At 40.1% G+C, this 17,408-nt stretch overlaps 1 protein-coding gene across 5 annotated transcripts in view; it reads right to left on the bottom strand.

Annotated features, from left to right (window-relative positions):
- Nucleotides 1-14,656, bottom strand: part of ryk (receptor like tyrosine kinase) — a 40,810-nt gene extending 26,154 nt beyond the window's left edge. For 4 of the 5 annotated variants that reach the window (XM_073476944.1, XM_073476949.1, XM_073476947.1 and 1 more), the window contains exon 1: nt 13,996-14,607. In XM_073476944.1, the coding sequence (XP_073333045.1) occupies nt 13,996-14,227 (232 nt within the window). In that variant the 5' untranslated portion in view covers nt 14,228-14,607. Of the gene's footprint in view, nt 1-13,995 lie in introns of all 5 variants that reach the window. The other variant, XM_073476948.1, reaches the window with a different exon arrangement.
- Between the last annotated feature and the right edge of the window lie 2,752 nt (nt 14,657-17,408).

Raw genomic sequence — 17,408 nt, 5'->3', positions numbered from 1 at the left:
CTCAAACTGCCAGCTTGGATTAGAAGGGTTTCCCCCAATAAGAGAGATAGACTAACCACATCTGTTAGTACTTGAGACCTCTTAGTGCCCGGGTGAAAAACTTCAAAACTTTCAAGTGAGACAACATCCAAAATATGACCGCAATTTTCTATCCGGGACACCAAAGTGGGCAGGGGAAGGGTTAAGAGGAGGGGACTGGAATGCCTTAGATAGAAAAATGTGAACTTGCATACAAAAACCACAGTCAAAAGCATTCAGTCTTTAGTGAATGCATAGTTCAGGAAATGCCATAATGCTAGCTAGATGGGCTGGTACTGTATGCAGTGTTTACTTCTTACTCTCTTTAAAAGAGTCAAAGCTAAACAGTTGTTTTTACAGCATCAAAAAGTCATAATGTGTGCTGGTGAAATCCCCAACCCTGGCCTGGGGCAGTGCTATCAGTCCTTGAAAGCGTCTGTCTGGCAGAGTGGGGTCTGTCTATCAGTCTCTGAGTATCTAGTTGAAAGAGAGGGGAAGAATGTGCCCAGGCTCCCCCAATACCCTCGGGCTGTCTCTCAGAGCTCTGGCTCATAGACCTTTCTCACATTGGCTCAATTAAAAACATTCTCAAGTATTTACCAAGTCAGAGAGGGGATGGGTGTTACATAAAGAAGCGTCTAACCAAGCCAGAGAGTGTTACACTGATGGCTTTCCTTTCCTTGAATTAAGAAACTACTACTTTTAACTGTTCACTAAAACAGATGGGCATGGTTAAATTTTGTTCAATACATGTAAAATTAAATGTAAAGTTCAATAATTATTTTTATATGTTTATAATGACTAAAGAATAAAAGTTCATTCTTAACATGACCATACAGTCAAACTCAGTTTAGAGAGTTTAATTTAACTCCCTAGAGAAATTTAGAAAGTAGACCCTTAAATCAAGTTTTATTTTGTCTTAGTTGCAATATTATTGTGTAGTATTTCCAGTGTACTATATTCCAGGGCTGCACGATATGTTAAAAAAAATCATAGTGCAATCCTTTTTACATACATTTGCAACAGTTAGTGGGAGTGATGATCTATGCATCAGAATTTTCACTTTCCATTAAAAAAAATATGAAGACTGTTGATGTAACAAACAGGTATACTTATATCAGATTTATAGATCAGGACAGATCTGCAACCCTACGGTACCTTATTATAATGCTGTTTTTTATCATTAACAAAAAAGGGCAACTTTTATAATTTGAAAATTGCACTTGGCCATACCACAATTTTGATAATACTTAAATTAAATTGAGCAGCACTATATTCAAAGATAAGCCAATTAAAGGAATTATTTTATTTATTTATTTTTTTCCCTTTGGCATTAACTAAACTTATATTTGCTTTGCTAGTCATTAGTGCGTTTATTGGCATGAATATGATTTTTTGGCTAATTTACAGACAAATAGTCCCCTCGTCATTCATTCCCTGTAACGTAGATGGCCACTTGGTGAATGTAATGTCATGTATTCACTCTCCTGAGGGAAATATTAAGCTAACTGGCTGCTAAATTTCACGTGATGTTCACAAGGCAGACTGAAATCAGCTGCCTTCTGCATCTGAAAACAATGCTGATAAGAGTATAGAGAGGGAACCTTAACAGTACAAGTGTGGACACTAAAACCAAAACAATGAGCTGAGAACACTGAAGGGCTCAGGATATATATGAATAAGAAAATGTAGGCAGTAACCACACAGCCACACAGTTTAGTCATGTCATAACTGCCCTTCTCATGCTCACCTCAACATGTGTCCACACTGCTTTGATATCAATTAAACTATTCAACTAGACAAAAAGGCCAAACAAGGACCAGTGTGAGCTCAAGTTTGTCCCTCCCACAACACCATAGCCATCCACCCTAACTTCAGCAACTTCAAAACAGGAATGTGAAGGAATGGCAACAGGAGCCCGTCAGTGTACACAGACAGAGAACAAGTGGTTCCCGAGGTTAAGGACGTTGAACCATGCACTGCAGCTTCATCACTGACTCACACCCTCTGCTCTCTGGAATCTGAAAACAGCATTACTAGAAGGTGTGCCTGTAAACAAGATTCTTGTTAGTTAGTGTTTGGGCACAACATACAAAGTGCCTCACTACATCATCATGGTGTTTGCCACTACAGATGCAAACATCTCTTCTCTCCTCTTAAACACTAATGGAAAATAACAACATCGTTTTGAATTCCAGCAGGATAACTTGGCAGCATGTTATGTTTTGAGGGATTATTTCCTGCTGGACATTTCCATTTGTCTCTGCTGGTGTCGACAGATTAACAATAGCGAGGGCAGAACAAACCGTGTCACCTGCACTGATCTGAAAACACTCAACTCCGGCACACTTGAGCATCGGAAAATCACGAGCATCAGAATCTGAATTAACTCTTACAGTAATGAGTCCCTCATTTTTTATACACTGAAAGCTGTTTACCATACTGCATGAAATTAACGACACCAAATTTTGTTGGTGAACTAACCTAGAAATCGTTTTACAATTCATATTGATACTTCACGTTACAGTATATTATGTCGTAGTGAAAACAACTTCTCATGAATTGGTGTAAATAAGAGGTCAGCGAGCCCTTCTATCAAGAAGCACATACAAGCATGTGCAACTTCAGTACGCTTTGATAAAACTTAATAAAACAAGTTTACTGTTGATGTTTGTCATGCACAGGTCTGTCTCAATAGATGTTCTGACATACAATCATCTTCACATATCTCAAGGCATGATTCTTTCCTAAATTTCTGTTTGACGTAGACAGCAGCGTGGTTTTTGGTGGTTTGTATACTATTTTATATTCAGGATACTACTTTGTTGATGCTAGATCTTTAATTGTATATGCATCAATGGATATACTGACCAAGTTACTAAAGTAGTCTCTGACCAGAAGATATCTGAAGAAATCTCTTTTCAAGGCTATATGTATAGGTGTTTAAAAGACTCTAAGACACCATGATCACTAGTTGTAGTGCAGAAAATGGTTACACTTTATATGCTTAGTGCTTAAAATGCATATCAAGACAGGAAGTATTCAAGTCTGCATTGCATGCCAACAATTTCACTACTCTTCTTTGCTTCTTCACTGTCATATCAGCAGTCCTTGCTAGGCAGCAATGTAATAATCCCCAATGCATGGCAGGGAAAGCCCACCCTTATCTGCAGGCAGTAGTTGGGTCTCACATCCACAGATTTCCTTCTTTACTTCAGTCCTATTACTATTGGTATTTTCACAAAATACTAGACTAATACTTTGATCAGTAATTATCAGTAATGTTGATATAATGACTAAGTGGGTAAAGGAAAGTATTAAAGCAAGTAGTACAGTCTGGTAAGTTCAGAAAATGACATCACTTTACTGTAATGCAGCCTTTAAAACCAGGTAAAAACAACACTTATGTCATATCATGATATAACTATATCAAAAACCGAAGACAATTACAGGTATAGTCTTCTATCACAATAACAATATATATCATATACAGTGCATTCAGAAAGTGTTCAGACCGCTTCACTTTTTCCACATTTTGTTCTGTTGCAGCCTTATGCTAACATAGTTTAAACTATTTTTTCCCCTCATCAAGCTACACTCAATGCACCATAATGACAAAGCGGAAACATTTAGACATTTTTGCAAATGTATTCAAAAGGAAAAACTGAAATATCATAAGTATTCAGACCGTTTTGCTACGACAAAAGTCCCCCTGTGGTAAATTCAACTGATTGGGCATGACACCATCACTGCACCACTCCACCGATCAGGGCTTTATGGCAGAGTGGCCAGACAGAAAACCTCTCCTAAGTGAAAGACATATGAAAGCCTGCTTGGTGTTTGTAAAAAAAAAAGCACCTTAAGGACACTTAGACTGTGAGAAACAAGATTCTCTGGTCTGATGAAACCAAGATTGAACTGTTTGGCCTCAGTTCTCGGTCGAAGGTATACTCTCCAACAGGACAATGAGCCGAAGAACACAGCCAAGACAAGTCAGGAGTGACTTCGGCACAACTCTGTGAATGTCCTTGAGTGTCCCAGCCAGAGCCCTGACTTGAACCCAATCGAACATCTCTGGAGAGACCTGAAAGTGGCTGTCCACCGACGGTCCCCACCCAACCTGACAGAGCTCATGAGGATCTGCGGAGAAGAATGGCAGAAAATCCCCAAATCCAGGTGTGCAAAGCTTGTCGCGTCACACCCAAGAAGACTCGATGCTGTAATCGCCCGTTTGTGGTCACTTCACTAACAACTTTTCCCCTTTCTATATTCTTAACAGGAATCTTAGCATTTTTAAAAGGCAGCTGAGTCGGAGGAATCAAGCCAAATGAGAGAGAAAGGCTTCGGTTAGCCAAACATTCGGACACTGCCAATTAAATGCCATTTGAGATGCCATGCAGTACATCTGTTGGAAAATAATGAAAGATCGTCAGATGCTCAACTTCACTGGTTTCATTGGGATTCAACACAAAACAAACCACATGTTCTTTTCCATGAAACACCTTGCTGACATTCCTAGAGTACCAACACATTATACCTCTGACCTTCCCACATTCAATCCTCTGTTGTTGACCACTGAGCAGCTCCACTGGAGTAGGATTTAAGTACCTTGCTCAAGGGCTCATCGACACTTCTTTCACTGTGGGAGGATTACTCACTCACTTCTCCCTCCCACCTTTCTTTTACCGATTGAGACATAGAAACTGACATGGATGCTTTTAGATAACATCACATATAAAATCTTATAAATGTACTAAAATAGGCCGTTCTTTTCATATACAGATGTCAACACAAGAATATAAGTCGTGGACTAATAAATCAAAGTTTGTCTTGACATTTTGGTCTACAAAGCTTTAAGTCGACATGCAGTGTTCTCCTGCAAGCAGTGGATCACGTTGCAGACTTTGAAAGAGGAGAACAAAAGGTGGCAGTGGCCAGGTGGTAAGGTCCAGGACAGATACAACAAAGACCCTCTTGTGCGCACAGTCGACACTATACCTCCCAAAGCCTTCATCCCTGAGTGCTCAGGAGATAAACACTCCCTCCAGCCTCTCACTGGGAAGATACTGGCCACATTAACCAAGGAAGGAGAAAATGAGGGCCTGCGTGAAACTCTATCAACTGGAAACTCCAAACAAATCCACAGGCATGAATGAGGCAGGAGAAGGGGAGGATAATGTACGACGGATCTCAAGATCTGAGATATCGGACAAACAAGAGGGCTACAAACTGAGGACACCGGGGTTTGGACTGTGATTAAAAAGACATCATGTAAAGAAACCCAATGCTATAGTCACTGGATTTGATGGGTAGTTTAGTCTGTCAGCTGACATGATAAAAAAGGAATATCAGTAATAATATTACTGCCCCTGTCTTCACTAAGAAAGTAAGGCGATCACCATAGGGGTCCTTCCATCGGAAGAGTATGCTGCCAACCAGCATGCTTAGGATAACAGTAGGAAAAGGCCTCAACATCTTTTTTCATGCAAAAATGCAAAGCAACTACCTCACACACCATCAACAATGACTGAATACAAACAGATGACTAACTGGACGAATACGTTGCCCTTTGACAATCTGACATGAAACTCTGATAATGAAAATTATAACATGATTGATGACACATTTAAACTAAATTCAGAATAGGCAGCGCTTTACGTGCTGATTGAAATGATGGCAGGTTAAACTCTCTAATACAGGGCACGTGTTGTCACTTTTTAAATTCAGCAAGGACAATACACTTTAATAGTGACACTACACTTTGTTCAAAATGCACATAACAAAAAGTGTAACCTTTTTTTTCAAGAAAATACAATTTTGGCTTTGAAATCCCCAAATAGCCACCCTTTGATTGAATTATATTCACTCTAATACGAGGCATTAGGTTAACAATTTGAGCAGGAAATCACCTGACACGTCATCCCACCTCACAGTCAGCTCTCTGAGACATGTAGGGCACTTGAGAGGTTGTTTTGCTTCAACTCCCTATTTGGGTTATAAAGTCTGCAAAATCGAGTGCGTGACTTGAGTTGTTCTAGCAAGAAATGTGTAATGGAAACAGACTCTTTATGTTACTGAACAGACCAAAACATCAGATCTGCGTGGAGCAATGAGGAGACCATAACCTTTCTCAAATGAATGCATAAAACAAACATAAATGCCTTATTTTCGTCTCGTTTTCAACAGTTTTCATTTTGACTGGCACATCACAGTAGTGGGTGGAAATGTCAATTTTCATTTTCTAACCCTTTCATGAAATTCAGTCGAAACGTGTGCTACAACTGAATGGAAACGTAACTTGTGTGTAGCGCTGTACCGAATAGTTTGAAGCATTTTCAAGTTTTATTCATAACATTGATTTTTAAAATCAACATTCAAATGCATATTGCAGGACTTTGCTTAGTGTTGGAGAGGACGGGCAGAGCGGAGGGAAAGATGGCAGCAGACAGCTGCTGAGAGCTGGGGAGCTCTGGAGGAAGCACCAGGGCCAGACCGAAGCTTCTGGAGGAGCAAACACCCAGAGTCACACCAGATACTGCTCTGATCCAGAGCCGTTTATCAGAGGGAGGAGAGCTCAGAGTCGGTTTTAAATTTCTGGGATTACCTAATGGATTTCCTTTAACTTCAACCTGTCAGCAGAATCGAGCCACAGAGGTACTGACTTGACTGATTTACTATAATTAGTCTCCCTTCGTTCACTGCTGACTGGGGGGGGAGGTCCGTCACTTCATGAACTGACTGACAAGAGAGGGTAATAAAAGTAAAAAGACACTGGAAGGAAATAACTGAATGAACTGGAGTCTGGTGAGTGCTGAACTGAACACAGACACACAAACCCTTGCTGCCTGCTTGTTTTGCTGTTATCTTACAGCTAATATACAGTATTCTAGCTTTTTGGTGCAATTAAACACAAATAATCTTGCAGTCAAACTCGTGCGAGTAACGCAAGATTGATATTTGCTTATAAAATATGACGATGACAACATTCAATGCTTCATTTGAAACCTTCAAAAGAAGCTTTGAATTAAAAAAAAAAGCAAAGACATTCAGTACAGCGTCAGGTTTTTCACTGGCAGCCGTGCACCTTTTCATGCTAAAGGAAAGGCTTTACTGCATGTCCCAACAGAAAACCACCACATGTTTCTTTACTTCCAGCTACAAAAGCATCAAAGTTTTCAAATGAAAAGCCTTATAACAATGAAGAATAAAACTATCATGATTTATGTAGTATGTTATCTGAAAAACACAACCAAACATCCAGACCAAAGTCACCAACTAAGCTTTAATAGTTGGCCTACAACAGCAGCACTCTAGTCACATCTGAAAGCATCTTCCAGCTAGAAGAAAACACACATTAAGTCACAATCTCTGTGGTTTTCTTTGACTCGCTTCAAAGAAACCATACATCAGTTTTCCTCTTTTATTCTATGAAGTGCCCTAAGGGCAGACAAGGATGAAGGCAGAGTAAGGAAACTGAGCAAGGCTGTCTGCCGCACTCCCTTTATAGGCACTTCGTTGATGGTTATTCATTGCTTGAAGGGGCTCCTTAGTTTACTCAACAAATACCAAATGGTTTACTGAAAAAATGATTAGCTGTTTGCAGCAGAATTACTTCATCTTGAGCTGACTAACGGGTCATTTAGGGGGTCTCACGCACCCACCTAATTCATCTATTTTTGGATGCTGTTTTACATGGGCAGCTTTGTGAGCATAGCCGCAGTTTGAAAGCCTGGGCTGTGTGTGCAAGGTCAAATATTTTTGTATTTTTTCAGGGTTAGAAAGGTGTGCTTCGTAATTACATTATATTATTTTAGAACAGCTCCATAAAATCTGATTCCATCATCTACTGCTCCAAATATTTCTTCATTTCTGCAACATAATAGCAAAATTAATTAAATGTAACTCAAGCATGACAACAGTTTCAATAGAATAAGCAGAAAAAAACATGACCATATATTTCCATTGCCGATGTTCCAATTTAAACACAAGAGCAACACTTTACAAAATGGGAATCTCCTGTAAAGCAGCGACCCATCTTTTGTCTAAGCGCAGCAGCTTTTAGACAAAAGATGTGAAAGCAGGGGCTCCGCTATTCAACCACAGGATCCTTGGAGAGTGGCATGAAGGAAATGAATGCTGCTGCCAATCACTCCTCACTGTTCACGGGCTCTTTTTCAAAGCCTCTGCTTGCCTTTCAGCTCTTTGGAGGAGGGGAGAGCGGCTGGTTAACCGACATGCACTTGGCTCACGATGATTTTACACACTTGCTCACATTTTGTAGAAGCCATTTTTGCCAGTTCATCGAGAAGAAATTAAACCAAACTCTGATTGGGTGGATTTTCCCTGATGGAAGTCACAATGAAATAAAATGGAAAATGTCATTGCTTTTTAAGATAACAATGTGAGGTAGTTGTAATATCAGGTGGAGTTTGTCTGATCAGAATCCATCAACAACAGTTGCTGCACAACGAACAAACATGCTTCCCTTTCCCACGAGCAAAGTATTGGAAAAAAACGATTTTAATGAGGAAGTGCTTATTTTGTCTGCACAATACTAATTTTGGTTGGGGACCTGGTAGCTTTGGTTTTGCTTTGACTGGAAAAGCCCAGATCTACTACAGAGACACCGTACATATGCCATGCAAGCTAGAAAACAGACTCTCACAGTGCTTACTTTCCACCAAGAAACATTCCTCAGAGTAATGTGTTAGGGATCAAGCCGACTGTGATTCTACCATGGAAAACTGGGCTTGAAAGGTCATTATTATAGGAGACAGCAAATGAATATACAGAAAACTTATTTATACTTCATCCCTCATCTTCTAAACTATCACATAAATGGTCAGAACGCCAGGAAACAAGGAAAGAAAGAAACCTATTGAAGCCTATGAAACCAATGCCATAGCTTGGGTCATGGGCCTCATGAATGTAGTCTCTAACACCACTTTTAACCCCAAATTAGCATGTATATGCAGCTTTTTAAATGCGGGTAAGCCTGCTAAAAATAGGCGTTTTACTTTTTTAACATTGCCAGGAGATGAGTTTGCGATGAGTTTGCGATGAGAGCGATGTTTATTTTTCGCACCCATAAAACAGGAAACAGTAGAAAGCAGCAGACCAAGTTTCAAAAGTCTTAATCAATATTCTGAATTAGACACATCATTTTTTCCGGAGCTGATAACAGAAGTTGCTTAGGAGTGAGTCTTGCTTCTTTCTGGTCTCTGTTGAGTTGCACATGTGCAGTACCAATAGAGGCTGACAAGCACCGAAGACACTAACAACACTTTACTTTTTAAATATCTTTTACTTCAGTCACTCTGTCAAACTCAGCACCGACTGAACGATGTTGAAGTGCTGCTTGAACAGAGACGGATATAAAAGTATGAACAAGCCCGCCCACATTGACACACGTCATATCATTGTCCCGTGTGCACCCAGGTGTTGTGTTTTCATCACAGCCGATTGGAGGTGGAGACAATAAACACCCATGTCTACTGCAGAGTAGTGTGTTAACACACATTCACATTAAAGACAAAAGCCAGATGCTAGTGGGTGTAAGTGGGTTTTTTTCTCCAGTGTGAAAGGGGTATAAGAGTCGCCTGGTGTTTAGTGAACAGCGTGATGCAGCGAACAATGACATATGGTACCTGCTGGTGCACTTAGGGTTAAATGCTTCGGGTTGTCGTTTAATAGACTTATCAAAAATTCAAGTAAAGTTCTCTGGTTACAGCTTCTGCTGTAATCTGCCACCTTTCTCTGTTTTAAAATCATTGTAAACTGACTTATCTTTGGGTTTTAGACTGTTGGTCGGACAAAATAAGAGATCTGGATAGGTCAACTATGTCAGCCATTTTTTTATGCTTTGAAGACTAACTGATTAAGCAATTGTTGTCTCTCCCCAGGGACTGAATTAGACCTTTTGTTTCCTGCTCATGAATGTTTAACCTTTATGTCCCTTCATTACACTCCAGAAATCTGTAACTGTTAACACTGAAGTCTGGAAGAATGAGGTGGTTTTACATCTACAAAGATCAAGTGTGATATCAGAACCAGCTTTTGACTGAAACTGGCATATGTAACTTGTCATGTTAAGCAACACAATTCAAACCCAGGACTCAGAACTTGGGTGCGGGGTAGGGGTAGGGTAGGAATGATTGTCGACAGTAAGGTTCATGAGACAGACAGTTCACTACCTATTAGTCATATGCAAAAACAATCAGGAATGCTTCCTGCAGTTCATCCATAGTCAAACACGCTGTGTATGCAAAACCCTGTTTCAATCCAAGCATGACTTTTCCTGTTCCTTACCAACCCCCTGAGGCTCAGGTATTTTGTTAAAGTTATCAACATGAAATCCTGAATGGACAGTCCATCTGTTCGAGAGGCAGAGAGACCACAGCAAGGCTGCATTACTTGGTGATGTCACTTTTTCCCTCTCACAATAATGTCTCTATGCTTTACTGGCAAATACAATTGTATTACTTCATTGTTATCATTTGCAATGAATAGGAATCTAGTGGAGCTAATGAATTTTAAAACCCTAAAAATGGTCAGGATGGAGCTTAGTGAGGATTTTAAAAGTTCAACTTCTTCCCATTATTTACTGTTTTAGTGGTGATCAGCTCAAAACAATGATATGATGTGCCTCAAGATTTAACTGGAAGATTATGACTATGTGTCACTATCCACCAGCTGTCAGTTATTTACACTAACAAGGTAGCTCATTAGCAGTTCACAGTGACATGAGCAGATTGTACAGACACCAGCATAGTGAGAGCATCTCCACTAGACATTAGCCAAGACTGTAATTTTGCAGATATGAACATAAATAGGTTACACTGGAAAAATTAGCCTGTGTGAAAGTAGCAGCCCACAAAAAAAAACATCTCACCTCTTACAGCTTGTTAAGACACTCTCAATCTGTGTTGAAATCTTTGTTCTTGTGACTCCCAAATCGCCGTTTAAACATGGCCATAATTAATCATTTAGACTGCCAATGTTTCAACAAAATGCAGACATTTTGATTTGTCTTTGTAGCTCAGGCGTTACAACAACATTAACAATGACTCCATTTCATTAAAGTTTCCCAAGCCATCAAAGTGAGCCAGCATGAACAACACCAGGACCCTTAAACTGAAGCAGCTAAATGGAATTCAGCCATCCTTCACTTTATTATTTACACCTATGAATTTGTCAAGATGTCAAGATTTTTGAGAAACTACAATGAAGAAAAAGATGCTTGGGGTAAATTCTTATTATTAAATTCTCAGTGAAGATTACTGTTTCAGTGCACTGATGTCATTTTGGACGATCAAGTTTATAGTCAAACTGTAAAATATCTCGCCGCCGTTACCTATCGTCATCATTGCAAAAAAAATGTGTGTATAACAGCTAATATATTGATATCAGAATTGTTTTACTCTCTAATAAAATTTGCAGCATTGGCCACAAAAAATGATTATCGGTCGACCCTTTTCTAGTTTCTGCAGAAACTCTACATTAAAAAGCCGCAGGAAACCCTGTGGAGTTTATAGAACGATTTTAGTAGATTACATAATTTTTTCGTCAACAGGAAGTGGTATTTAATTCAAGTTAACCTGAGGTTTTAACAATTGTTACTACATGACCTGTGCTGTACCGGCTGATTTAAAAACAACGCAAACTGTGGATCTCTGCGTGAAAGTACAGTGAGAACTGTCCCCAGCAGCCTATCTCCAGTGCCCATGTGATGCCAGCTTCACCACATGTTTTTCCTACAGTCGCCTCGCATCATGGAAGTTTCTGTCCACACATACTTTTAGCTCCGCGCTCATAGTTGTCAAACATTAAAAGATCTCTCTAAACGACCAGACAAGGTTTCAACCAAGCCACAAGAGAGGCCCTCATTTGGCAACACAAGATGAACTATAGCCTGATGGAGAACAAGAAGAACCAAAAGGGACAGAGTCAGCCTATGGTGTAACACCAGGCAGATTATAGAGGGGAGGAAATGTTTTTTTAAACGGCACAATACTTAAATTCTCTTGGCAAAAAAGCCAGAGACCAAAACCATCTAGTTTAACTGTTTACATATTTTAAAGCATCAGAAGATCTGGTAAAACGCCCTAAATTTGCATCAACATGATGCTCATGAGTTAAACATCAAAAAGAGCCTAAACATAGAAACAATAATTTTTATTTAATGGCTGGCAGCACTGAATAACTCTGCATATACTGAGCATATAGAGGTTTGTCAACACAAACCTGGACACAGTTGATGCTTTCTGCTGGGGGAATGGACAACTCATTTTGCTGAGACCTACTGAATCACATCGGATGCCAAAATGCTGATGCTACTACAAGATGATGATACATTTCTTTACAGCAGCTGCACATTCGTCAATTGCAGTATCAGCTTCCTCCCTCCACAAAGAGTTTACACACTAGCACTTCTACCCGTTCATTAGACTTGTACAGTGGCACTCACATGGCAAATGACTAGTTCCCAACTGCACCCTCCAGACATCTTCAGTAAACCCTAAATTAACAATTAGGACCAATCCACGGACTGGCTCGAAACTTGGCATCAGGATAAAGGATATTAGCGCATTTATGGCCAAATTGTGAAGGAGAAACAGCTAAATTCGATCTATTTTGCAGGTTGATGGGTTTTTTTTTTGTGTAGTGTACCATACATAAGACACAACAGCACTATCAACACTCTGGACCAAACTCACCTCCCTGCAGCTCACTTCATAAAACCCAACACTGACAACTCAACCACAAATATCCGGGTCTGCTTACTGTATTTAAATGTACAGTTTAGTCACTTCCTCCTTTCCAGAATTCCTGGTGACACATCAGCAGACCTTTCTTGATGCAGACGAGGTCAAACTCACCAGCAGCTGTGAATCTGCTTCTAGCTTCGTGTCCGTTTTCTTAATGATGGAACATCGTACAAAACAGCGGCACTGATTTAAGTTAAAGATCCACACACGATATGTACAGGTTTGGTCAATTATTGCATCTTGATCTATAGAGACACCTAATATCTCAACTCTTACAGATCAATTACAGCCCAACTGTGTATTGTTTTTGTGATGGCACAGGGCACATTTCATGGTAGATGATTATCTGACATATACCTACAGTGTGACGTCTTTCTAATGACAATAAATGTTTTATTATTCTGTTATTTCGAGCTGCAACAACGAGTCATTTAATTGTTAAGTCAATCTGCGGCTTTTTTTATAAGCGCTTCATCGTTTCAGTCACGTTTCAAGCAAAAATAATGAATATTTGCTGTTTTCCTGCTTCTTACATTTAAGGATTTACTGCTTTTCTTCGTCATGTTTGAAAGTAAATGAAGAGTCTTTGGGTTTTAGACTGTTGGTTGAACATAAGAAGCAATTTTAAAGGCCTCGCTTTGGCCTCCTGGAAATTGTGACGAGCGTTTCTTCCACTCTTTTGACATTTCATTGACAAAAATTCAGCAGATTGATCGATAATGAAAATAATAGTTAGTTGCAGCCTTATTATCGTCATTACTTTAAGTCCAACTTGCAAAACTTATCCTTCAACGTGATCCTGAGGTTTTTGAAAATGTTCAGGCATACTTTTTCCTTCATTTCAACTCAGTTTCAAGTTACCGTGGGCTCACCACACAATTAGCACATCAAATGATCAAAGTAATAATGTGTGCAGCACATGTTGTCCTCTCTGAGTGTTACAGTTAACTTTGCATACTGCTTACAGACTTGCATCTTGATCTCGTGCTCTTTGGCTTGGAAAGTTAAAGGCTCTACTGTGTGGCAGGCAGGAAGCACTTAAAGTCAAATTACTGTCACACAATACGAGTCAGTTGTAATACTTCAGTGTAGTTTTGAGAGGAAAACTTCAGATATGAAGGGCTCACTGGCACAGCTGAATCACAACACACACAACACTCAGACACCCTGATAAGAAAGTTTGAAGACTTTACACGCGGGGCCTTCTTACCTAAAAGCTTCTTCACCTCTTCCACACTCATGTAAATGTTGACACTAGGGCTGTTGTTGTTGTTGTTGTTGTTGTTGTTGCTGACGCCCGAAGGGCTGCTGGGGTTGTTGGCCAGGCAGCCGGCCCCTTCCAGCAGCAGGAGGAAGAAGAAGCCCCCGAGCCTCCACAGCACCGAGTGTGGCCAACCTCGGGACTCAGGCGGGCTGCCAGAGCCGTGAATCAACCCCAACATAGCAGCGGTCGTCTGGCTCGCAGTTGTTCTCGCTGTTCGCCAATTTCTTTTCTCATCCGTATCTGAAGTTAATCCCGAGAGGCAACATTACGAGTTACTTCACGCCGCAGCGCCACTTCTACCCTTTCTTTTTTAAACTCCTTTCCCCACTTAGCCTAGTTTTTTGTCCTTACTCGCTAGCTAAGTTAGCCGGAGCGGGCTAACTTTCGTCGGGGTTGTTGCTAACCGTCCGCGGCCAGACTGTCGGTGGCTGTTGGAACGTTCGGGATATTTACGACGTTTTCCCGAGACATAAAACGCGCACCGGATGTCGCCGCATTGAGGGACTTTGATTCACGCGGGTCCAAAAAGTTCCGCCAAGCAGCAAACTAGCTAATACATCCAGCTTCCTCCCTCCATGGGCTCTCCTCCCGTTGCTTTTTCCTCACTATCTCAGTTTTCACTCGGAGCAGGAGGAGGAGGAGGAGGAGGAGGGAGGGGGGCAGCGGGGGCACCACTGCCCCGACTACAGCAGCAGTGGAGTGACGCCTTCAGGGGCCGTCGGAAATATTTCAACAAGTGTGTTAATGAACGGACCAAAAAAGGATAGAAGCAGTTCAAGCCAATTAGTTACTTAAATCACACATAATGGTTCATCCCGTTCAATCATGTGCTGTAAATAAATTCTATGCATTAAATGCCCTTCAATCATTATCTTTGCTCTGTTTTTTTGTCTTTTAGCATACGTTTATTCACCTTGCTTTGCCAGACTGCAGTAGGAAAAGGTAGGCTAACTATATCATAACATTCCGAGGTTCAGTGAAGGCAGCACAAGTCTGGGGAACAAGTGGGGTGATTATCCCCCTCAAACATGTTCCCACCGAGGCCACACAAACTGTTTCTAAATTTTAATGTAAGAATACATGAAATGTGTGCCCACCACACAATTAGCACATCAAATGATCAAAGTAATAATGTGTGCAGCACATGTTGTCCTTTCTGAGTGTTACAGTTAACTTTGCATACTGCTTACAGACTTCCATCTTGATCTCGTGCTCTTTGACGCAAAGTTAAAGGCTCTACTGTGTGTCAGGCAGCATTGTAAGTCTATGCATTTAATATCTTAAATTTGTATTGTACTGTATGTATGTTTTTTTTTTTTTTAAACCATACTTTTATTCACTTTGCATTGCTGGACTGCAGTAGGAAAAGGTAGGCTATCTACTTCATGACATTCCGAGGTTCAGTGAAGGCAGCACAAGTCTGGGGAACAAGTGGCATGATTATCCCCCTCAAACATATTTTCACCGAGGCCACACAAACTACTTCTAAGTGCTGTATCGTAGGCAACTGGACTTGTTTCAGTACATCATACATGTATTACTAGGCCTACATAAAGATTACATGATGTGTGTCTGACATGTTTCTGCAAGATAAAAAGGTATAATGACCACATTAAAGTGGAGCGTGTTCCTTCTCCCAAATTAAAGATTACAAAATATAGGGAAGCGTGATTGTAGACCCCACCTCTCCAGTTGCCTACGATACAGCACTTAGAATTACCATGACCTGGATGACCGAGAACCTTCATCAACATCAAACAAACTACTATTAAGACATCAGCTTTGAACGTTTTCATGTAAGAATACATGAAATGCGTGCTGTATGCTTTTAGTTGTGTGTTGGTTTGAAGTCTGGGGTCCTTTAAGATCCCCTCCATACATGTATTAAGGGACTAGGCCCACATAAAGATTCTATGATGTGTCTGACATGTTTCTGCAGGAAAAAAAGGTATAATGACCACATTAAAATCCTTAAAGTGGAGCGTATTCAATCATGATTGTAGGCCCCAACTCTCAAAATCAGATTTTCAATGTGCAGCAGGCAATGCATGTAAAAATGGACCTGTAGTGTTAAACTCTGCACATGCATCATTCTACACAGTTAAGCTCAAACATTTCGGAAACAAGAAGCAAAACACAGAGTTTTTGTCACCCACAAATTGCTGTTCTACCTAACCAAAGAAGGAATGCTTCAGTGCTCCCTGAAACTGCACTGGAGGCATAACACCATGATTAAGATTACATATCGTCTTAAGAGTTTGGATATCGCGATACTGCATAGGTGTTGTCTTTTCCTGGTTTTAAAGACTGTATTACAGTAAAGTGATGTAGTTTCCTGAACTTACAAGACTTTTCTACTTGTTCTAATATTTGCCTTTACCCACTTGGTCATTATATCCACAATACTGATGATTATTTATCAAAAATATGTTAATATTTTGTGAAGCTCCAATAGTCATCCTCACAGTATTGTTGCAATATCAATATCGAGGTATTTGGTCAGAAATATTGCAATATTTGATTCTGTCATCCAGTCCCAGCATTTATGAAGTGCTTGTGAGGAGGTACCAAAATAACAATGTTTGCACTGTGTATCATGATATAGCCTAGAAATGTGGCAGAGTTATTTTAAGTGTGTTTTGATGATAGTTGTTAAGCAGAGAGACTTTAGTAGCTAAGAAGCTTTTGAGAGGGCAATGCCAGTTCTGACAAAACAGTACTTTTTTTTTTCTAAGGGGATTTCTGAGATATCCATGGTTAGTTGGGATGAATGGGATCACTCATGATCAAGAACACAGACACTGTGTGTTTTCTACAATGAGACATGTCCCTATCTGCCTCATTAGGATTAATTTTAAAGCTGGAGTTAGCCTCTCCTTTTTTTTTTTGCCAGTCTGTGCTCATCGCTGTGTTCTACAGTTACCAAACAATATGACGTAAAGAGGTAGCAGTAGATTAGATTTTACATATGACGCACAATATTCCTTCTTTAAAATGTCAATTGAAAATAATTAACCGCATTTCAATCAACTGTACTCATGCATCACAACTGGCTTTGGTCTTGCTCTTCTCCTCTTGAAACACTGTTGTTAAAATGTTTCCACTCTGGATTTTTAATACTTTCAAACTGAGTGTCTGAATATAGTTTATCGAGTGGTGACAGAGAACAAATATACCAAGGATGCCGGGCTATTTAAATTAAATTGTTGATCATGTCTGTGTGATGTGATTACTTGCTTGATTGGAAACACTTTCCTAAGTTCCTACGCATGCAAAAACTGCAAGAATCGATACTGTAGGACCTTGCTTACTTTTTCAAGATGTAACCCAGGATGCAAACATCAAACCAGAAAGACACA

This window comes from Pagrus major, chromosome 11 (assembly GCF_040436345.1).
Source record: "Pagrus major chromosome 11, Pma_NU_1.0".
Lineage (NCBI taxonomy): Eukaryota > Metazoa > Chordata > Actinopteri > Spariformes > Sparidae > Pagrus > Pagrus major.
This window is presented reverse-complemented; position numbering and strand designations above follow the sequence as displayed.